The 23,205-nt window shown below is 45.0% G+C and overlaps 1 protein-coding gene across 1 annotated transcript; it reads left to right on the top strand.

Annotated features, from left to right (window-relative positions):
• The first annotated feature begins 5,493 nt into the window (after nt 1–5,493).
• PLK3 (polo like kinase 3) lies at nt 5,494–21,926 on the top strand. The gene is made up of 15 exons (XM_033152269.1): nt 5,494–5,808; nt 9,883–9,990; nt 10,089–10,205; nt 11,618–11,747; nt 12,019–12,106; nt 13,362–13,457; nt 15,036–15,234; nt 15,724–15,850; nt 16,373–16,482; nt 16,591–16,711; nt 17,397–17,480; nt 17,955–18,117; nt 18,944–19,073; nt 19,676–19,786; nt 20,340–21,926. The coding sequence occupies exons 1-15, from the start codon at nt 5,611–5,613 to the stop codon at nt 20,532–20,534; spliced, it is 1,977 nt and encodes a 658-aa protein (XP_033008160.1). The 5' UTR covers nt 5,494–5,610; the 3' UTR covers nt 20,535–21,926.
• The last annotated feature ends 1,279 nt before the right edge of the window (nt 21,927–23,205 follow it).

A 23,205-nucleotide genomic window follows, 5' to 3' on the forward strand; every position in this document is an offset into this window, starting at 1 on the left:
TCTAACTATATTAGAGCTGGAGAAAAGGCCCCACTCATTTGCCAATCTGGCACAGAGCCCCCTCTCCTTTGCTCTCTTAATTACCCTCTTCTCTTCTCTTTTGTTCTCTTAATGGCCCATCACCCAGGCAATTACCTGAAGCTAGCCTGGCTTCTATTTTAACATTTGTTGCTTCCAGGGGTTGGAAGGGGTCTCATACCCGCAATCTTGTAACATTATGAACCTGCTTCTTCAGAGAGTGTGAGAAGAATTGCATTCATAAAAGGTATCTCCTCAAGTGTTTCACTGAGTCACCATTATTTTGTGTTATTATTACATATTTAAATGGCTGAGCTACCTTACATTTCCCTCCATACAGGTCTGTAGTTTGCATGCTGTTAATAAACACACTTCACCAACCTAGCATCCTCCAGATATTTTGGACTATGACTCCCATCAGCCTTAGTCAGCACCTGCTGGTTGCAGTTGATGGAGGGTGTGGTCTAAAGTATTTGGAGTGTGCCAGGTTGGCAAAGGCTGCTATAATTGCATGAGTTTTCCCACTAAGTTAGCTGAATAGAACAGTGAGGTGACCATATAAGGGGAAGTAGCTGTATTCACACTGGTTTCTGACCCAGCTGTGGAGAACTGAGATAGAGAAATAGCTTGGAAATTGGGATCAGTTCCAGACGGCCTGATTATAGAGCATTCATTCTGGTTTGTTTGTGTACAGATTAGATGGTTCAATCAAGTGTTAGCCAGTACATTTCCCTCATCACTTTCCCTATAGCAAAAAGTCTGATTTCCTGAAGAAGTGTGATTGTTGCACAAGAGTTCCAAATCAACTGCAATTGGCTAGCCTGAATTTAGCTGTAAGTGGTTGAATCCAACTGGAAAATAGCAGTCTAGAAGCACCCAGACTCCATGCAGGTGGGGGGGGGGTTTCCTCTGAGAACTGAACAAACTTCAGACAACAAAAGTTAAGGTCAGGTGGCTCTCTACAGATAATTTTCCTTCTGCTTACACTAAACACATAGACACAGGGACTTTTAAATAGTTTTATCATTTCCAATGACTGTGCCATTACAACAAAACCCAGCACGGGCATAGACTGTTCTCTTGAAGGATATTTGCGTGGTCAGGGGCAAAGGAGGACAGGGCCTCTGTGGTGCAGAAGCAGGGATGTTGGCCGATGCAACTGGTAAGGCACTTGCTGAAATGTCCTTTTCCTTTGCCTCTAGGTGGCATAAAGTACTGCACAGTTGCATCTGGCACTTTTAGGCCAGTGTTTCCACGTCTAACCATTTGGCACTTTTAGGTCAGTGTTTCCACGTATAACTGGAAAAGCAGGAACATTCCCTTAAAAATGTGCATACTTTTGCTTCTGGGGTGTTCTGAAGTACCGATACTGGAAAGCTGTCTCTGCGAACGCCACAACCCACACTTGCCTTGTGCACTCACTTGAAAGTAATGCAGATGGGTAGGGACCCAACACACGCTAAAGATCACAGCACAAATGGATTGTAGAAATTTGGATGTGCTGCATTGACAGACACATAAAACCACCACTCCCATGAAGAAGTTTGTTTGGTATTACAGCATGTCTGCAGGGACAAGACAAACAATGCTGTCATCATCCTTCTCCCCCGCCAACGTGTGAAAGCAGACAGTGATGAAAGAGAAGCCATAGCTGGTTCTTCACTCGTGGTATGAATAGCTTCACAGTAGACACGATAAACATCCATACCAGCAAGCTGGTTCAACCACTAGACTTGCCTTTCTTAGGATTCAGGTAGATTGTCTGCTTTGTTCTACAAAACTTTTTCTTTCTTTCTTTCAACAGCTAGAAAAAAAATACTCTGGCGACTAGGGAGGGTGGTGTATTGATGATGTTATAAAAACTAGCCAACTGGTGCTCCCCCCGCCCCCAAAGCTGGCTTTTCCCCAGGTCAGATTCACTTCTGTACTCTCTCCCTTCTGACCCAGTCTGCACAAATTGCTCAGAGGGGGGAGCGCAAGAGAAGTGGAGGAGGCTGCTCTGTGTTCCTCTTTCTTGCCATTGCTCAGAGAGGGCAGGTGAACTGACAGCGACACCGCAGAGGAGGGCCATGAGGCCTGGAGTGTGGCAGTGGGCCTTGTCAGGTGCCCAGTAACTCCTATCTCTGATGCAAGTCCAGATTCTATAGGAGATAAGTTATCAGTGGGGCGCCCATGGGTGCCTGTGTGCCCACCAGTAAAAGGCCATGATACCCACAAAAAGTTCTTAGTAAACATCCCCTCAAAAGTCTACATTGCAGAAGAAGTTGCTATTCCTGCTCAGTTTCTGTTTGCCTTGGCTCAGCCTCTCTTACATTGAATATTACACCTTGAATATGTCATTGGATGCCAAAGTCAGATACCCTCCCTTCTAGACTGAACAGAGAAGAGGTGCAGAGCTTCCTTCTGTATTCACAGAATAGTGGCTGGTGTAGGTGCCTTCCTGCCCCCCCCCCCCCCGCCACCACAACAACTGATGGGAACTTGTAATCTTGTGGCAGCGTATTTTTCTGCATTTTTAGATGTGGCAGCCATTTTTTTTAATGCCACAGTCCCATGGCAGCCATTCTGTGACTGGTGTCCACAACACTTTCTCAAAGTTCCAAATGTGCCCATTGGCCCAAAAAAGATTGTCAATCTCTGCTATAGTATATTAGATGAAAAGGTGCATTGATTCCCCATATCTTCAGACATGAGCATCATGGGGGAAAGTCACAAAGGAAAACAGGTGTGCCCAATTTTTTGTGTGACTTTATATGCCCAGGATCTGGTTTGAGAGGCAAAACTGCACACAGAAGAAACATATCCTGAAGGATGCTAAGCAGAATCTAAATATCAGCATATAAACTGAAGCAGAGTAGCTCTAGTAATTTCTTATCTCTCATTTGTTTTATTCTTTGAACAGTAAATAAAATGCTCTTTTCTACACAATTTTATTTTGCACATATATTTTTTTTAGATTTGGGGGTTGTTTTAACCAGCAAACAAATGAAGGAAATGGACTCTTATCTGCAGACATCAAGTGTATGGAACCATTCTGAAATGAGTTCTACTTACATAGAAAAGTATAGCTATTCTCCTCCGCACCCTCACACATGATATTTGCCTTCAACGTATACATACATTTTTGTATCTACTGGGCATGCCCAATTGGCAATTCTGAGATTCTACATTGTTGTTGTTCAGTCATTCAGTCGTGTCCAACTCTTCGTGACCCCAGCAGAGAAAAAGAAGCCACATACATTATGTAATTCGTACACTTTGGCTACATACAGGTATACATCATGTCTGGAGTATGGAGGAGCTAATTCACATATATATGCCATGCAGGATTCTACCCACAAGTTTCAAAGTGTTAACCCAACTTATTTTTGGGTGCTTTCGTGTTTAAAATTGTTTCCTTACAAAGAGGAACCTCCTCCACATGGCCCCAAAGTACTGTTGCCATGGCAGTTGTGTTGTTGCTTCAGTGTACTTTTTAAGGGACAAAATAACTATTTCCAGTCGGCAGAACAAACAAAAGGACAGAAAAAACTGGGTAGGGAAATGGTGTCATACCTAGAAACTCACCCACTACTCCAAACCCACCTGAATTCCTCGGGGGGGGGGATCGCCATAGGACAATTAAAACAGAGGAAAAGAAGTGTTAGCTACATTTTCCATTCTAATATGAAATCAAATACAAACATCTGGAAAATAAATTCAGGGGAGATGGTAAGTTGGGTGGGGAAGACTTTAAAGAGCTTCTTTTAAATTTGTCTACCTGTTTAACCAATAAGTTATTTTAAAAAGAGTTTCCAACTGACACCCCCCTAAGTACCTGATCTATTATTGTGTGGCAGGAGTAACTTGATCTGTGAATAAATAAGCAAGTGAAGCTTTAAGGTGTGGAGATGAACATCATCACCAGCTAATATTTCCACACCAAACTGCTCTTAAAGGCACTGTTACAAAGGTGTTTGGAAAAGTTGGAAGCACTGTTGAAAAGAGCAGATAATTTAGTTTTGTTTTAAAGTTGCATTGGCAATTGTAATAAGCTTGCATTCAATATCTTGAAGCAAGAGGGTTTTTATTAAATAGAAGTTACAACAACTAGTTTTCCCCCTGAAGCTCCTTCAGCTGGTCAGGCTCCACCCACTCATAGATTATCCAGGGATCATCTTCCAACTCCCATCCCAGTGTTTCTTATACGGAAAAGTCTCTCAATTACTACAATCACCACAGTCACCTTATGCAATCCTAGTTCACAGGATGGATAATTTTTGGGAGTACACAGGTGCATTCCCATCAACTTGTGGTATGGGGAATCAAGCATCCTGTCAGGTCACAATCCCACAAATTTAGGTTCATAATAGAGTTACTTTTAGCTGTGAAGCTTTTCCTTTAATGCTTGCTTGATGTGCAGAGTTTAGCAGATTATAATGCTTTTCTCCATGCTGTGAACATAGCCGGGCCATATCACCGCCTGAGGTGAAATGGGAAAGTGCTGCCCTCCCTTTGATTACTGGGGCAACATGACTGCAGCTTCTGGGTTCTGGTGAGATCTTGTGAGAGGTCTGAGATCTCACCAGAACCGGGAAACCAAAGTTGCTTCTCCTCAATTCTCCGGCATTGGTGGCAGAGGTGGGCACAGTGAGGGTGCCACTCCTTGGGATTCTGCCATCCGAGGCGGCTATCTCAGACCTCCTCATGGGCAGGGCGGCCCTGGAACATAGGGAATTGCCTTATACCAGGTCAAACTTCTAAAACAAAGAAGGACTGCAAATTCTAACATAATGAGGAACCTGTGGGACTACCACCCATCATCTTTGACCATGCTGGGTGGGTCTGATGAGAGTTGGAGTCCAAAATGTCATCCAGGTGTATTACAACTCCCACCAGACCCAGAAAGCATGACTGATGCTCAACAGCGGGTGGAGGGCACCGGGTTGACAAAGACTCCTCTAGCCAGTCCAGCACGGTTAAGATGGAGTAGGCTGAAAATTAGTTTTAAAACCAGAACATAAACTCAACATAAACTATAGGATGATGTCCCATGTGGTCTCTCTCCCTTTCCTTTCCTTTCCTTTCCTGAGCCCTACTAAACAACCCTACATGAGGAATTGCTGAGGATCTTCCCCACAGCATAAACTAGCAGCTCATGGGTTGGAGTTCACTGTGCTAGGAAAACCGAGCTCGCCTCAAACTGACTTTGGATTTGATTCATTGGTCTGCCTGCCTCTCCCACTGTTAATACTCCAAGGCCTCGGTCGGGGGAAAGGAAGTGAAGAAAAGCTATTTTTATCTCTCTCGTTCCCTTTCATGCATTCTTCCGAATTTCCCCTTGGCCTTGCAGAAAAAGAAAGTCGTCATGCAATTCCCAGCGGGCAGCGGCTGCTTTAAGAAACTAACCCCGCCCCCTGGCTGGAGGGAGGGTTCCCTAGCCGGTGACGTCTGCCGCGCCCATTGATAAAAGCCACGGGATTCCCTGGCCGCGGGTAGAGGCAGCGTGTGCGCGCGAAACTTCCCGGGCGCCACGTGATTTTTGTGCGGACGTTGGGGAGAAAATACCGGGGAGAGGGCCGACCCGCTCGTAGTAAGTGGGCCCCGTTAGCCATGGAGCCCGCTTGCTTCCTCCAGCCCCACCCGTTCGGCGACACTGGGGTGGGCTCGGATTTGTACAAGCCTTCGCCTCCCACGGTCGCTTCGCCCAAATCCGACCGGGTAGAACAGCCGAAGCCAGCCGAGCCTACGCGGATCATCAACGACCCGGTCTCCGGCAGATCCTACAGCAAAGGCCGCCTGCTTGGAAAGGTACCTGCGGTGTCTTGGGAGAACGGTGGGCTACGTGGAACTGGAAGGCGAAGGAGTTTCTCCCTTCACAGCTCCGCTGCCTTCTAGTCTAAGCCGGCCGGCTTCTAGCGTGTGTGGCCCGGGCTGGGTTCTGGCGCGCGTTAGTGAGTGATCGTGGATTTAAGGGCCAATTTCGACCCCCCCCCCAAAAAGCTACCCGCGAGTTACGACGGAGGAGACTTTCGCATATGGTGACGAACAGCAGCAGCACCCGCGGCTTGTCGCGATAAAGGACGCAAAAGCGCCTCGTCCGCTTCCCATCCTCCCTCTTCGTGTTCTGTTTGCTCGCGTGGAGGGTTTCCTTCCCCCTCCAAGACTTCGCTTGATCCGAGGCAGGCATGTCTAGGCACGACTCTCTCTCTCTAGTCTCACCCCCCCCCCCATCTCGTTTTGTGTGGGGCTTCGGGTGCAGATGGGGCTTTAATATCTAACTACTCGTCGTCATCTATTCCCCCACTTCGTATTTTAGTGCGCTTTCCCCCGTCCACCCACCCCCACCCCCACCCCCAAATGAGGAATCGTCCCAACAAGCGACTGGAGCTTTTAAAGAAGACTAGATAGAAATGGTTAAGCTACCCAAGTGGGTCTTAGTTTGGTGCGTGTGCGTGTGAAAGAGAGAACAGGAGGCGGGAAATGGCTGCTGTTTTTCGCGAAAAATTATAATAGGCCATCTCTTAGTACTTCTCCAAGGCAGCTATGATTCCATTTGACTGAGTCAAGCGCATCTGGAACCGGATGTTCAAATCGTTGTTCTTAGCCCTTTGATGACTAGTAAGCCGTTTTCTGGTGGGTTTCCTTAGGTTTTGGGTTCTCTTGCAGATGCTGAACTGCAGCTACTGGTCTAATTCAGTGAATATGTTCTTCTGGGATGCCATAACAGGTCCCCAGTGTATTATACTATTTGTACAACATGGACCACAGGTCTTTGGGGGGGGGGGAGCGGGGAAGGGATATGGTTGGTGATTTAGATTACTTAATCTGCATTATTTATAGTCCTACTTCAACAAAGTAGGTGCTGGGGAAAGTTTTTTACAATAGCTGACCAGCATTCCTTACACCTTCTAAAGAGCTAGTGTGATATCATGATTGGAGTGCTGGGATGGGATGTATAATGGCCATATTTAAAATTATGTTTGCATGAAGTTTGTTGAGTGACCTTAGGCTGGTCATCCTCTCAGCCAACTGTTCTGCACAGGGCTAAGATTATGATACTGTGACCACCTTGGAAGAATGGTAGGGCATAAATGTAAAATAAATTTAGCAGACAACTTGGGGATTGGATCCTGACAGTTTCTCATGTTTATCCAGGAGTGTCAAGTACTGTAGCTTGCTTAGCAAAAACCTCATGCAGTAGATTGCTGTTGGAGGCTTGCTAATCTGCAATATGGAGGTTTCGGAAGGGTGGTGTCTGTTTCTGCTTGAAACGTATGTTGTAGATATTTTCCACATTTATTATGCTATTTTTGTGATATACAAATGACATGAGAAAACTTGGTATACATACTTGTATAACATTATTCTTGTTTATAAAATCCAAATAATAATAATAAGCACATATCTGATGCTTGCTAAAGATGCTCAAATGGATTGTAGGCAAGGACTTCAGTGATTGGAGAAGGGACCTTCCATCTGCTGTCCCCTTAAAGGAGCAGGGCTTCAGGGTTCCATTCATCCTTTGTTCCATTTGATAGCATCATTCCCTGGCAAATGCAAATTTTGCTCAGCAGCTGGTTTAGTAACAAAGTCTGCAAAAGGATGCTATTTTTTGTTGACAGTTAGAAAGGAAAAAAGATGACAGAACATTTTAGAACAGTAAAGTTGTGGTAATAGTTGTTGAGATGTTGCATGACTGCACTGGTTATATGCATTGCAAACACTGGTTTCCCAGACTGTGCATATATTTTTCTTTTTTGCCTTAGAACTCTTCTGATTCATTCCCCCCCCCCTTCAAAACCACCTTGCTCATTGAGCAATCTGTGTAATCAGGTTTCAGAGTAGGGGGTGGGGGAAAGCAGCAGCATTTCCACTGGAAATCTCTCCTCTTGGTGAGCAAAGCTGGCATTGTTTCAAAGATCGTGCTTTGAAGGAGGGGGTGTGTCGGTTGGTTCCTTTTGCCCTACATCAAACAATGTGATGTGTCATATGGAAAATCTGCTCATTGTGTATGGGGGTGTCTTGGCACTTCCAAACGCAGTAGAGCTAATGTTAAATTTGGCAGTGTGTATAATTCTCTCTCTCTCTCTCTCTCTCTCTCTCTCCCAACCCCTGTTCTTACTGCTTCTTTGAAAGATCCTTTCTGGCAATACCAGCCAGAGCTGTTACTGTGCTGATGATGCCCAAGCTAGGATTTTGAGAAACTGGTTTCTCTTTGTTCAGGATGTTGTATAGGTGTGAGGCTTATTTTAGGTAAGGTGTAGGCTGCAGCAAAGATATATTTTCTTTACAGCTGGAAAAACCTGTCTCTCGTCCTCCTTCAGTGCTGGTTGTCTTGTGAGAAGAACTAAACCACATTCTGTTAAAAAAAGCATGATGACAGTGGGTGTGGGGAGACCCAAAGGAATACTGTAGACACAAACTCTAGGATAGTGAGAGCTGTAACATGAAATAAAATGTATGCCTGGAGAATGTGCTAAACCATAGTCAGAAGTGAAAATGTTTCTTTAAAATGGAATGTTTTCACTGCATAACATGCTCAAATGTTTGAATTAGAATATTTTGTTTACCATTATGAAAATAAGTTGGTTTTCAAGTTACACAAACTTGCCCATAAATTTTGAATATCCAAAGGGGCAGGACACAAATGCTGGACTTCCTCTGTTGAAGTTCCTCACTTAGAATGGAACTTCTATTTTATCGAGCCATACACTTGGCCTAGGTTATAATTTCAATATATTGCAGTGCCACTGAGGAATGGAATGGAATGAAGGAAATGTCTTGGGCATGTTTCCCAAACTTGAAATTGTGATGCTGGATCGCTCTCATTTAAAAAAAACTTGGAAGCCCGTGAAATATTTGAGTTTATTATTGAGCCTGTTCCTTAGCACCATGGTTGAGACATTACTGTGCTTAAGTGACTATGACCATGTTTTGAAGCAGTCCATCCTTAAAGGACTTGAAGGGTGAGTTTGCATTAGTTCTTGCCATCTGGCTGGGTTCCTGTTTTGGTATACTTTGCCTGAGGTGCTAAGGCAGTGATCTCAGGCATATGTTAGATGTTTCTCACACTTCAGGTTAGAATGCTGTTAGTCATGGGGCAATTGCATTTTCTGTGATCTCATCCTACTTAGATCTGAATTGGTTCCCATCCTAATCCTGTTTCCTTGCTTTTTGTGGTCTTTTTTTTTTAAATAATCTTTATTTCAAAATATTTTAAAAGAATACATTCACACACAAATATACAACAAAGAAAATGCAAATCATACAATACAAACACAGTCACAAAAAAGATATCTTTTTTGTGGCTTTTTGTGGTCTTGATGTGTCTAGTTCTAGTTTTCATCTTTCCTAGCATTCAGTGCTCTTAGGTGAAGATCTGAGAGGATGCTGAGTATGTTGCAAGCAGGGACATGAACCTCAGTCCAAAGTCCAACTATTGACAAGCAGCAGACCTCCAGGGTAGCAATGGTCTTTCCACTACTATTTATGAGCCTTTTAACTGGAGATTGTCTGTATATACAGTATAGCATATGCTGTACAACCAACCTTCTGAACTAAGGACTCCTCTCCTGATACCCCTTATGAATGAAAGCAGGCAGTTCTTCCAGTAACTTGTGATACCTTAAAAGAAGAGCCTTAAAAATCTATCCTCAGCTAGTGTTTTATGTTGACTTAGTTTTGGTGACAAATGTACCGGTAGTCCTAGCACTTTGGCTGAAGACTGCGGTTCCCCTATTTCTATTTAAGAAGTCAAATTGATGGTACAGGTGCCAGGGGGAAATGAGACATGAGATGCTTCCCATGAGTTGCTAATCTATCAAGGAAAGGAAGGAGTTTTCTTTAGCCCACCCTCCTAATTGCTGCCTTATTGGTTTGCAGGGTGGATTTGCAAGGTGCTATGAAGTGACAGACCTCTCGAGCAACAAGACCTATGCAGTGAAGGTCATTCCTCACAGCAGAGTGGCCAAGCCACACCAACGGGAGAAGGTATGTAGCTCCGAGTCCCAAGCAGAATGAGGATAGCTGGGGTGTTGGCCATGTCCTAGCTACCAACTCTTAAAACTTTCTGATTATGCTTCTTCCAGATCATCAATGAAATCGAGCTGCACAGAGACCTGCACCACAAACACATCGTGAAGTTCTCACATCATTTTGAGGATACGGAGAACATCTATATCTTCCTTGAGCACTGCAGCAGGAAAGTGAGTCCCAACTTTTCTTTCTCTACAGGGAACCTGTACCTTCCCTTCAGGCATACTTTATTTCTGTTGGACTCGATTTTTTTTATTTTTTTTTGCACTGTGAACAAAGGGCAGCAGAAATAGAACCTGTAGAATGGTTTGCACTGAACTCTAACTTGAGGCAGGCCTCTGCCTATTGGCTTTATACTAGATATATCATCCACTGGATACTTCCCCTGGGTACAATGGATGAAAGTATGGTTTTCTGTTATGACTATACATGGTAGGAAAAGGTGGGATATATTACTGCAGTACAGGGAGTCGCTGGGTTAGAATGCCTCTTATTGTGTCAAAGCAGTAGGACCAGTAATAGTGGCAATTAGTACTGCCGTCAGACATTTCCCAGGAGTGCTGGGGACCATGTAAGTCAGGCAGACCTCTTTCAGCATCCTTGGGAATGTAGGAATGTTCACAGGCAGGTTTCCTTACCGATACTGAATTGGCACATTTGCTGTTAGACATTTGATACTCCTGCTTTGCATGATACAGCGCCACAAATGCTGGCATAAGAATCTGTCATACAGGTGCCCTTGGCATGGAAGCTGCAGCTGCCATGCATAACAGTCATGCTATTTTAGCTGCTTGTTCTCTGTTTGCAGTTCAAACCCCTGTAAACACAGTAAGTCAGCCACTGGCATCGTAATGGCTTTGGCTGCTCTGGGATAGATCAAACTTGATATAAAGCTGCCCTGCAAGGATTGCTTGTTGGAATAGTGCTTGTATAGCAAGAATTGGGATCGGATCCAGGATTTCACACAGGAACTTCATTTTGCTAAAACAGAACTGGTTATTGCTGTCTAGAGGCTTTTCTCGGTGCACTTCAGTTGCATTCCTTGATGTTTAATAGAGTTCATTTATCTTCATTTGGCTTGCTTGTAAGCCTTGCATGATTAAATCTGCAGTCTTCACATCCATTTTGGAATAACTGTTGGGAGAGGTCTAGTAAATCCCCCTGGACTCATGACCAGCCTCCTGTATAAAGGGCACATTGTAGCAAATATTGGAATCTTTGTGATTAGACTCTGAAAAGAGATTTATTTTGAGAGAAGCCATAAAACATGAAGACGCATCCCTAGCTGTATTCAGAGGTTTAGGATGGGAGAAGGAGGAGAAGCTGATAGTGGAAGACAAGTGTGTGAGTGTTTTGGAATACTTGCGCAAATCACTATTTTGAACCTGAGAGGAGGTTGGCTTAGCATTGCCCAGTGAGCTTCATGGCTGAGGAGTCCTTTGAATATGGTCCTTCCAATACTAATACTGGAACAACTACACCAGCCTGGTTCTTGCCTGCAATACACCAGGACAACTAGCCATTCTTAGACTAATAGTAGTCTGCAAGCAGCATCTCTGTAACCAAACCTTTTCTCTTGCAGTCTTTGGCACATATCTGGAAATCCCGGCACACCCTTCTGGAGGCAGAGGTCCGATATTACCTCAAACAGATCATCTCTGCCTTGAAATACCTCCACCTTAAGGGCATCCTGCACCGGGATCTGAAACTGGGTATGTGCAACACAGCTGCTCTCTTCATTTGGGAGCGAATTTGTATTGTTGAGGTTGAAGTAACCTTCAGAAGACACCATCTAATCTCCTTATAACTTAGAAACTTGCATTAAAAAAAAATACAAAAACTGGGTTTCTAGATAATAAAACCTATTCAGGAAATGCTGCTCTGTGGGGAATAAGCACAGCTTTGACTTCTAGGTATCTAGAGGAGGAACTGCTGAAACAGTTGCAAAATGTTTGACATTTAGAGCCCTGTTTTCTGTTGCAGGTAACTTTTTCGTCAATGAAAATATGGAACTGAAAGTTGGAGACTTTGGCTTGGCTGCCAGACAAGAGCCCGCAGACCAGCGAAAAAAGTAGGTGGATTACTTTTGTATGCTCTTTCTCTGTTGAATGCTGCCCTAGCTTATTCCAGAGTAAAGAGGTTCTCTTACAGTGTCTCCTTGGCCTTTTTATCCCACCCACCCGCCCAGCCCCCCTTTGCAGCTGTGTGCGTTTGGGGAAGGGGGAATTGGAGCACAACAGGGACACTGGGACTTGAAATACTCCTTTGCTTCAGCCTGGAACTTGGTGGTGAAAGGAACAAAGCAGTTACTGTGTGTGCAGTTCTGTCTAAGGCAGACGCCTCATGTTTGCACAGCAGAGAGAAACAATGCCCAACCTTATATTGGATTTCTGCCTCATGCAAAGTGTTGGTAGCTGCTGTAACTGCGATGGGCAAGCATACAGCATAGAAAGGAGTTCTGGATGGGGAAGGGTTCTTACACACAACAGGGGTAGCAGTGAGTGGATATAGGTGCAAGGGACAGCCGAGTCAGTACTATTGGGATTCTAGTCAGAAAGATGTGACTGAGGCTACTGGGAGGCCCACACAGCAAAGTAGTATGGTATTGGTTGGTTCATTCACATGTTGCAGGGGCACCAGGTGGCTGGAAAAGGAGCTACAGTGAGATGTGCCAGTCAGAGCCTCAGTTGCAGCCTTGAAAACTGGCAGAATGATATTGTCAGATCAAGGTTTTTGTTATCCACTTGATCAGCTGTGATCCTATTGTAGTAAAATAAACCTTGTTCACTGTTTGCTTCGAGTTAAGAAACTATAATCCAGCCTGTACTATTGCAAAAGAGGACACCCAACGTCTAACAGTAGAACTCTTTAAAAAAGGGAAAAAGGGACCTTTTTAAAATAGAGTTCTGTGGTTAATTGAAACGCATGTTGTAACTTTCCCCAGGTACATGTTTACTCAGCTTAAATCTTTGCAGTAGGAAATGAATCTGAGAGGATGTTGTGAAAGTGGTATTTCTGTAGAAACTTCATTGAAGTCGGCGTGGCTTGGCATGGTCTATGGTAGAAGATCTTAAGATGTCACAAACGAAGCTGCCCTGAGCCAGACCACTTGTCCATGATAGCCAAGGGATTGAGCCTGGGACCTAGTTCTGCATGCAAGGCATGCACTCTACCACTGAGGCATATCCTTTCCCCTTTACTCTTCCGGCAGCAGCATTTCCTTTGCCAGAACTTCCCTTATTGTACTGCTGCATCAAAGGTAGGCAGGGTGGCAAGGAATCCCTGCTGTAGCCTAACTAATGATCCTATGTGTGTTTGGCTTCCAGGACTATCTGTGGTACCCCCAATTACCTTGCCCCCGAAGTGCTCCTGCGACAAGGGCATGGGCCGGAGTCAGATGTGTGGTCTTTGGGTTGTGTCATGTAAGTCCAAAGCACTCCCTCCCCCCTCTGAAGGCTTCTTGCAGGCCTGTTTCAGTGCTGCAACTTCTTGGCTTTTTAGCTCTTTTTGTATAGCTAAATGAGAGGAAGCAGGATTCTTTGGCTGCATGCTCTAGCACAACTTAAAGCTTGTCTAAGATTAAGTACTAAAAAGTAAGACTACCATCGAAAGCTTGGAGTGGGAAGCAAATGCAGGAACCCTAAAGAGAAACTGCAGTGAAATTAAATGCATGAAGCATGGAGTCTGCATGCAGCCAAGCAGCCTAAATTCCAGCTGTTGACACCTTGATTCAAACAAAGGATTCCTCTTATCAAAAAATGTTTAGCATTTTGATGGCTTTGTGTGGAAAATTGTTAGTTAGCCACGGAGCACCACTGCATATCCCTTTATCTGGGGCTCAAACAGAGAGGTGGTAATTGAAGTAGGGGTTATTGGAGATTGGTGGAATGAGGAAACAGTTTGCTCAACTATATTGGGATCAAATCGCAAACAGCTTTGTAGGGCTCCTTGCTAAGTGCTTATTGCCTCCCTATTGCTTCCGACAAATGCTGAAGCGCTTGTGTCAGCTTGACAGCATAGTGCACCATGTTCTGCACTAGATGAAACTCACAAACACTTACCGAGGGCATCTTAAGAGGCAAAGTAGGGGTTGAAGCTTTTCAGTGATTGATAGAAAGCTGAGGGCTTTACCAATTTATTTTAAGTGCTCTTGGCTATGATAGTAGGGTGGAATTCAGGCTACCTGTTGGATCCCCTGAGCGATGGAAGTGTCGGTCTGAGTATTAGATAGAAGATGCTTGTATGCTGAGCATATGTTGCTAGCATAGCTTGACTGCAACTAGACCCATAAAGCTTTGCCCAAAATGATTGCTTAAATGTACTTCTGGGCCATATATAAGATGGTCTGTTTTAAATTCATATCTATTTGATGAAACTCGAAACACCACAAAGCTGCTGCTTATCTTCCACAATCTTATTGACAATTTCGTTAGAACAAATGGAAAAAGTGGCTGGCCTGTGGTTCACGGCTGGCTATTTGGTTCAGGTGCTATTTGGCTGCTTTCCGGAGTGTTGTCTTAAAAAATAGTTTGTGCCTTATGCTCTCTTTGCCCTGGTTAGCCACAGCTTCCTGTTAAGTTTTCACAGCGCAGTAAATGGAAATTTTATCTTGAGTGCTGGGGGATGAGGGAAGAGTGGCCTTGAACCGAGTGACTGCAAAGGGGAGATCCCGCATTCTCTCCTTTCCCTGTTTTCTGCTAGGCACAGAACCTCTTCTAGAAAGGCTTGGCTTGCTAGCTCTGATCACATGGAAGGGCTGTCACTTGCTCTCCGGATGTGACTCCGGTCTGCGAGCACCTGAAGCCTAAAGTCTTATGAGCTTCATTACAGGGAGCACTTAACTGGGTGTTGCCGCCTGTCAGACTTCCTCCAGAGTTGTTGCTGAGTCATGTGCCTCATGGAGGCTGCCAAAGGCAGGCTGCTAGGCCAGAACTGTTCTTGAGTCTCCCCAGCACTGAGTGAATTCACCACTTGCCACCTTTCTTCTCCCCACCCCTCAGGTACACGCTGCTATGTGGGACCCCCCCTTTTGAGACTTCTGACCTCAAGGAGACCTACAAGTGCATCAAGCATGTCACATACACGCTCCCAGCCTTCCTTTCCCTACCAGCCAAGAACCTGCTCGTTGGCATCTTGAAACGCAACCCCCAGGACCGCTTCACGCTGGAGGAGATCTTGGACCATGAGTTCTTCACCAAAGTGAGCAGCAATCTTGTGTGTCTGTGTGTGTGTGTTCGTGCTCTAGCGATGTCACTGCCAAGGTAGTAAGCTAGGCTACACAACATGCTGTAAGGTGAGAAGTGGCAATGTCTCTTTCTTGGGGTGATAACTTCTTCCTTTTCATATGGAGTCTATGACTGGGCCACCACCATTATTGGAATGGCAGTGTTCTATTAATATGGGTGTTAGCTCCTGGGATCCTGCCTGGACTGCAATTTAGATAATTACATCCTGCTTCTAATTATCGCTTAACAATCCTCAGATATCTTTGTTCTGGGCTGCCTGGTTGTTATTATACCCTTTCCAAGGTTGCATGTCATTTAGAGGACTTGCAAAACTTGTGAATGTGGCCAAATCCTGTTGAATGGCAATAGGGCCCTGAAGAAGCTGGCATTGATCCAGTATATTGTGTACAATCTGTTCTGATGCATAGCTCAGCTTTGCTAATTAGTTTCCTCAACTTTCAAGGGATACACGCCTGATAAGCTCCCGCCCAGCAGCTGTGTGATGGTGCCAGAACTGAACCCCCCCAACCCTGCCAGGAGCCTGTTTGTAAAGGTCACAAAGACTCTCTTTGGGAAAAGAAAGTCAAAAGGTAAGTTGCACGTTGTTCTGGGAGCTGGCTCTTCTTATTCCCCTGTGAAAACTTACGCTCACGCTTCTGCCTAATAAGAAGACCCCTGCTCAGTCACACCAAAGGCCCACCTAGGTCAGTGTTTGGTTCCTGCCAAGACCAACAATATGCCTTTGGGAAGCACACAAGCAAGGCATGAGCCCAATAAGTTGGTCCTGCCTGGAGGTAGCCACTAGTTTTCCCTTGATGCTTCATCTGCAGGATTGGGAAACTGGGAGATACTAGGATTGGCAGTAAACTCTAGACACTGCAGCTCTTCACCACCTGATGCATGGAATAGAAGAATATGGGGAAAGGAGGCTTGCCACTTGGATCCTTAAATTAATACCAAGTGGCCAAGCTAGAGCAGCCCCTAGAACTTCCACGTCAGTCCCTAACCCCTAATGTTATGTACTTGACAGAGTCTACTTTAATCAATATCAGCAGCCCTGTCCTGTTGACTTTGTGTTGGGATCTTATTAACTCGTATTCTTCTTACTTTAGTCAAGAAGGCTCCTTCAGAAGAGAGAGATGATATCTCCAAGCTGGTAACAGGCCTTGTGAAGACCTCCATCTGTAGGCAACTGAGCCACAAAACTGTCGAAGGGAATGAGGTAAACTAACTGCAGGAACTTGGCTGTTCAGTTGTGGCTTTCGGAGGAAGGAAAGAGAAACAAGGAAGTTACCCTGCTATGTGCTGATCAGACTTTCTGTCTCCTTAGGTCACTCCTTTGAATGGTCAGAGTCCCGGCTCTAGCCCAGTAGATACGGTAGCAGAGGAAGGCTCACAGAAATCTATCTCCAGGTCCATTCGTGGGACAATGGCTAGCAGCAGCTGTGAAGGTGAGAAGTGGCAATGTCTCAATTAGCGGTTCCTCCTTAACAGTGTATTTTGGTCAGATGAAATCTGCTGTCTGTCAGGACTAGTCCCAGGGTGGTAGAGGGGCCTTCAAGAGCAAAGCAGAAAAGCACTTCATCGTGGACAGTAGGGCCAACAAGCAGTTTAAGTCTTGAGCAGACTGACTCTGAACTGGCAGGTTCAGACTCACAATGCCTATCAGTCATCGGAACTGAACAACAAATCCATTCTTAGAGGCGGGGTAACTCTGGCTACTGGAGACAATTGGGGAGGGCCATTGCTGTCACATCCTCCATTGTTTCTGAAAAATTCATTTCTGTTCATAGTTAGATAATGAATTCTATTCTGGGTTCAATGGCCTTTTGGCTGTGTCCTGTAGGTCTTAATGTTAGAAGTGGCTTAATTTGAGGATGCGAAAGCTGTGGCCCTGCAGAGGTTGTTGGGCCCCAACTTCCTTCAGCCCTAGACTGCATAGCCAGTGGTTGGAGATGATGAGAGTTGTAATCCAGCAACAGGGAGGCAAGGGGTCAACAGGTTCTTCAGCCTTTCTCTTCCCACTCTCATTTGAATTTTGAGCTTCGGGAGCAGAAAATCTCTTGAGCTTGGCCCATGTAAGCTGATTTTGTAAAAACTTAACTATCTTCTTCCCCTCTTTCCCCCACCCACTAGTTTTTGAAGACTGTGTCACAGCATCATCTGTCATTGAATCAGCCATTGGTCTTCTGAAGAACTGTCTGTCTGTCATGCCACCAGGTAACCTAAGCTTCAGGGCGTATCACAACCCCTGGGATGGTTAGAGACAAATGGAAGAACTTTTGTCTTGCATGCTGGTATTAGGGAGGAGAAGCAGGAGAGGTGCAGCCCTAGTTCCTCTAACCTGCTAAAGAGGCTTTTAACATCAGGCTCCCTGGGTCTCAGTAACCTGATATTTGTCGTCATCCAGAATAAGCGCCACCTCCTTTTAGGTAGCATCCTGATGGAATGCAGAAACTAAGGGGTGGTATGTGTGTGTGTGTGTGTGTGTGTGTGTGTGTCCATATACCTATTTATCTAGATAAATGGTAATCCAATGATTAATTTGCAGCATCTGGGGGTGGGAAAGATGAGACTGATTCTGTTCCTATCCCAGGCATGACCTCTTCTCTTTCAACCTCATTTCAGTACCACATTTGAAATAGGTTTGAACCTATTAGCTTTATTTAATGAGTACCTTTCTTCCCTGTCCAGCTGAGAGGAATCCCGCTTCCCTGGCCTGCCATGAGCACTTTGTCTGGGTGAGCAAGTGGGTGGACTATTCCAACAAGTATGGTTTTGGCTATCAGCTCTCCAACCACAGCATTGGTGTCCTCTTCAACGATGGAACTCATATGGCCCTCTCTGCCAACTGGAAGTGAGTGGAAGAAACAGACTTCCTTGGAGGGTTTTGAGGTTGGGAAGTGTAGAAGTGTAGTCATGGCCTACCTTGACTAGGGCTCAGGTCCTACTAGCCACCTTCTGGTGTGGTGAGGGGGACTGCAAGATATTGTATGGATCAAATTATTGGGTAACCCACAAGCATGGGATAAGGGGCTTCCCCTACTTGGAGCAAGGCTAGAGGACTAGATTGTGGGAGGAGTTGAACATTGTGCTAAAGCAAGCATTCTTTTAGTGTGAGCATTTCTGCTTGCCAGGCAGAATGACCTCCCTTCTCCCTGTGTATTCTGGGGGTTCTGCCAACCCACCCAGAGTAGATTGAAGAGGAGAGGAGGGCAAGTGCAGTTTGCAATAGCAGGCACCCTTGCACTGGTTCCAGCTGGTTGAATGCACTTAGTTGAATCAGGCCCTATCTTTATGATCTTATGGTGGTGGGGACAGTCTGTGTTTGCCCACATGGGGGTTTGTCTTGGGATGATGCAAAAGGTCTGATTCAATAAGGCACAGACAACCTTTAAGGGTATGTTAGACACTTTCCCCCCCTTTTTGGAGCATAGCAGATAGACCACTTTCATAAAGTGAAGCTAAGGTTTTATGGGATCCACTTGGTACAAGAGGTGGCTTTTGCTACTTGCACCAAATGGCTGGAGAGCAGTGTCTACATATGTCACAAACTGAACTGGGTGCTTCTCTTCCCCCTGATGCTGCCATGTGTACCTACCTGCTGGCATCTGTTTGCCCCATAATCCATATCTGATGACCAGTCTGGCTACTGTAGCTAACTGCATTCTCTTTCCCTTCAGGAAAGTGCATTACAACCTGACAAACAGCAAGCATTTCTCCTTCCCGGCTTCAGCTGTCCCTGAGCAACTGCAGGGGCAGATGGGTGTCCTGCAGTACTTTGCCTCATATATGGAACAGCATCTAATGAAGGTGAGCAGCTGCCTGGCTTGGCGTAGTTGGTATGTGTGTACAGAGTTAGTTGCATTGGCTTGCTGAGAACTCAGCTCGATGCAGAAAACACGAGTTGCATTTTTGCAGAGAACGACCCCACCTTGCTCTCAAGTATGTTTGACCATATTCAAGGTTCATAGAAAGAGCCTCCCTTGACTGTTTTGTGGGAGACACCTGGAAGCACTGAAGCTTTCATCATATTGGCCAAACTTTGGTTCGTGGCTCCAAACACCAAAGCATGTATTTGGTGGGCTCTTTACTGCCGGATTCTGCACTCCTAGTTGACTTGCCATGCCTGCTCACATCTTTGACTACTTCATGTACTCAAAAGTCTCAACTGATGGATGGAGCAGGACTTCCTTTCCCAAAGCAGAGATGATCCATTAAACGGATGTGCTAATTCATGTTCTTTGAATTTGGCTGGTATTTATCCTCTCCTTGGCTTGGCATTAGTGTTAGGGATAAAGTTATACGGAAAAACAACTGCTAGGACTAAGCCAGCCATGTGGTGTCAATGATTCTCTAATTTCTCTTTTTTCTTCCCTTCTCTCCTCTCCCCCCCCCCCAAATAAAAATCCCAGGGAGGAGACTTACCCAGCATAGATGAGACTGGACAGGTTCCACCGCTCCTTCTACAATGGGTGAAGACTAATCAGGCCTTATTGATGCTTTTTAGCAATGGAACCTTTCAGGTAATAATGGCACCCAGTCCTTTAAGCAGATTACATAGGCCCTGTGTCCTACCTATTGATGGAGGTGGCACATGCTGGTGTTTCATATCCACACCTTGGCTCAGCTGCTATAACTGTTGTGTTGGGGTATAATCTGAAGTGTTGCCTTTTGCTTTGGAAAGAAGCTTTCTGTGGAGTGCTTCTGAGAATGTGGTTGCTGAGCTGAAAGTAGATGCTGAGCTATCTGCTTTGTAGAGCAGATTCGGTTTGTTACGGCTACTCTGCTGTTTTTGAGTAGCAGCTGGTATCTTGAAATTATGAATTCTAACACATTTTAAAGCACATATCTGATTCCCATAGGCCCTTTTCTAAATCTGGATTCCTATCCCTTCAGCAATTTGCCCTTTATTTGTTTCCACTTAGATGGAGATGTCTGTGGTGAGGGCAGAAAACTATGCTCCATATTAAGGCTATGCTAGCAGATACCTAGGCACAGGCCGTGGTTAATGGCTATACCCAATTGAGTTGGGTGCAAGTATTAAATGTCTGTTGTGCTCCATCTCCTTTATTCTAGGTGAACTTCTACAATGATCATACCAAGGTGATCTTCAGCAAACCTGACCACACCTGCCTCCTCACCTACATAAACCGTGACAGGAATTCCTACACCTACAAGCTCAGCAGCATTGCAGAACTTGGCTGTTCACCGGAGCTCCAGCGTAGGCTCAAATACATCCTCAAGCTGCTTCAACAGCGAGTGGATGCATAAGGCTACAGGGTGGACACCTGGTATCCTTGGCCCTTTCTGTTCTTCCAAGAGCTGTGATGTTAACGGTGCAGGAGAAGGCAACTCTTGAGACATCAGAATTCTTCCTTAGTCAGATGCCTTTCTACAAGGGAAAACTTCAAAACCCAAACTGCACTTGGATTGGGCCAAGCCCTTCTTCAGAATCCATCAACTTCTGGGATGCTAGCCACCTAATGACTTTTTATTATTGTTAAACAAAAGGGATTTTTTTTTCACTTGCTTTGACATGACTGCTCCAGTCCACATTGGAGAGGAGGAGTAGAGATAATTGCCTTTACTCCTGTGTGGCCTTTGCACAGATGGTTATGCACATTGGCTCGTGGATGGGGAGGGGAGAATCTGTGATCCATACACTCCATGGGAAACAAGTAGTGAGGGTAATAGCAAATCTTTTTTTTTAAAAGAAAAAAAAAAATTCTGAGTTTTTCCCAGTGCCTAATGCCAAATCTGCTGTTGGATCTTGGCATCTCGGAGTCTGAAGGGTTAGAGGGCTGTGAGTCCAGTTCATGTATTCAGGCTAAATCAAGTGATTTCTGTTGTGAGCCATTTCAGGCTCTTGCGACACTACCGCTGCCTTCCTGTGGATTGCAGTTCTTTTTGCTCAGAGTTGCATCACTTGCATAATCCTTGGCTGGTTCTGACTCATGGACCAAACAAGAAATCTGTGAATTGGGTGTGGCTGCTCTGCTAAGAAGGGCAGCAGAAACAGAATGCCGCAGAGGCAACTTGTGCCACAAGATCAGACAAACTGCTTCCCTGCTTTAGCTGTGATAGGGCTACCACAATCCTTGGGGGACTGTGGTTAGCTGAAGAGCCAGCTGGCTGCCTTCTGAAATTGGTAGGGAAGAACTGCTACAACTCCTTAATTTGGGAGGAACAGAGGTAGGATAGCTGAATCTTCAGCCTGAAATCAGGGTTAATTCAAACACCTAGTGCTGCTGCTGCTAAGCACTCGACGCTGCAAAGGTACATGTTGGGTAATGGAACTGTTACACTAATTAGGCAAATGGGTTTTGTTTTTTTTTCCTTTTGTGCTGAGACTGTGAAACACCCTATTTGCCTCATTTTCTCAGCTGTTTTCATTCCAAGATGCAGCAGAGGGATTCTGTAAATTGCCATGGTACAGACTTGAACGGCTTCGTTGGAAGCTGCCAGTTTAATGTTTTGAACTTGACAAGACTATTTGTCCAGCTATGGAGCCTAAATGGTGTGAACATCCTAAGATTTATTTATGTATTTATGAGCTATTTATTTTGCACCTGTGTCTTGTCAATCATTGCACACCATGTCTCCAAAAACCCAGCTGTCTTGATTACAATAAAACTCATTTTTATTAAAAGCAAAAGAACAATGGTTACTTTGTAAGTGTCTCATTGGTGGTTAGGAGTTTCATTGGGGCTGCCGGCGAGGCAATTAAAAAGCTGCATCAATGTTTCGTTGGTCTAGACTACTATAACATATTCATGGTATGGAAAGCTGCTCCATATATTAGCATGTCCCCAGAGGAAACTTGGCAGGTGTGCACCTACATAGACAGTAGGCATACATCATGTGCTAGCTAGCAACACAACATTGGCTGCAGATAATAAAAAACAACTTCCACTCAAGCAGCAGCAAAAAAGGAGTCTTTTATATACTTAGTTTGGGGAACAAAATCCACCTGGTGCTAAAGAAATCAAAGAAGGTGCATTGTTGGGAATTTCACATTGAGAGTCCCACTGCCAAAAAAAAAACCCTCTTCCCAATAGCTGTCTACTGCACTTGTTGGGGTCACCTGGAAAGGGATCTCTGAACTTGATCTCAAAGTCTGGGAGGAAGCCATTGAGTGGGATTTAAAGATCAAAAACAGAATTGGGAATTGGGAGTGGAAATTGACTGGAAGTCAGTGCTGATGAGACAGCACTGTTGTAACATGATCAAAACATCTAATCTTGCAGGCCTATTTGGGAGCAATTGAAGTTTCTGGAACATTTTCAAAGGCATGCTGTGCACAATGCATGGTGGTTATCCAAATGGGTGGTTACCAAAGCACATGAGTAACAAACAGGCTATTTTGGTCTAGGCAGAGCATGAACACTGGGGACTTCCCTGTACACAGGCAACATGGCTAGAGGCTGGTTCAAGCATGAAGTTATGTCCAGTACAGAAATCTCTTGCAGCTGTTCGAATGTGGCTAAGATGTTCCTGCTTGTAAGAACTGATTTAGACATTGCATAGACTCAGCTAATTAAATTTTGAGCTGAGATGTAGTGTTAGTGGGTTGTTCTTTTAAAAAATCCCTCTACAAACATAAAGTGTCCTTATTGTTGCTTGTGATTTTTGCTGCTTCTTTGATAGTCATCGGGTGCAATTTGCAGCACCTTATCACAGTATCGGCGGTTATCACAGGTCGGCGGTTTGAATCCCCATGACGGGGTGAGCTCCCGTTGATCGGTCCCTGCTCCTGCCAACCCAGCAGTTCGAAAGCACACAGTGCAAGTAGATAAATAGGTACCGTTCCAGCGGGAAGGTAAATGGCGTTTCCGTGCCCTGCTCTGGTTCGCCAGAAGCAGCTTAGTCATGCTGGCCACATGACCTGGAAGCTGTACGCCAGCTCCCTCAGCCAGTAAAGTGAGATGAGCGCCAGAACCCC

Source organism: Lacerta agilis, chromosome 6, assembly GCF_009819535.1.
Source record: "Lacerta agilis isolate rLacAgi1 chromosome 6, rLacAgi1.pri, whole genome shotgun sequence".
NCBI lineage: Eukaryota > Metazoa > Chordata > Lepidosauria > Squamata > Lacertidae > Lacerta > Lacerta agilis.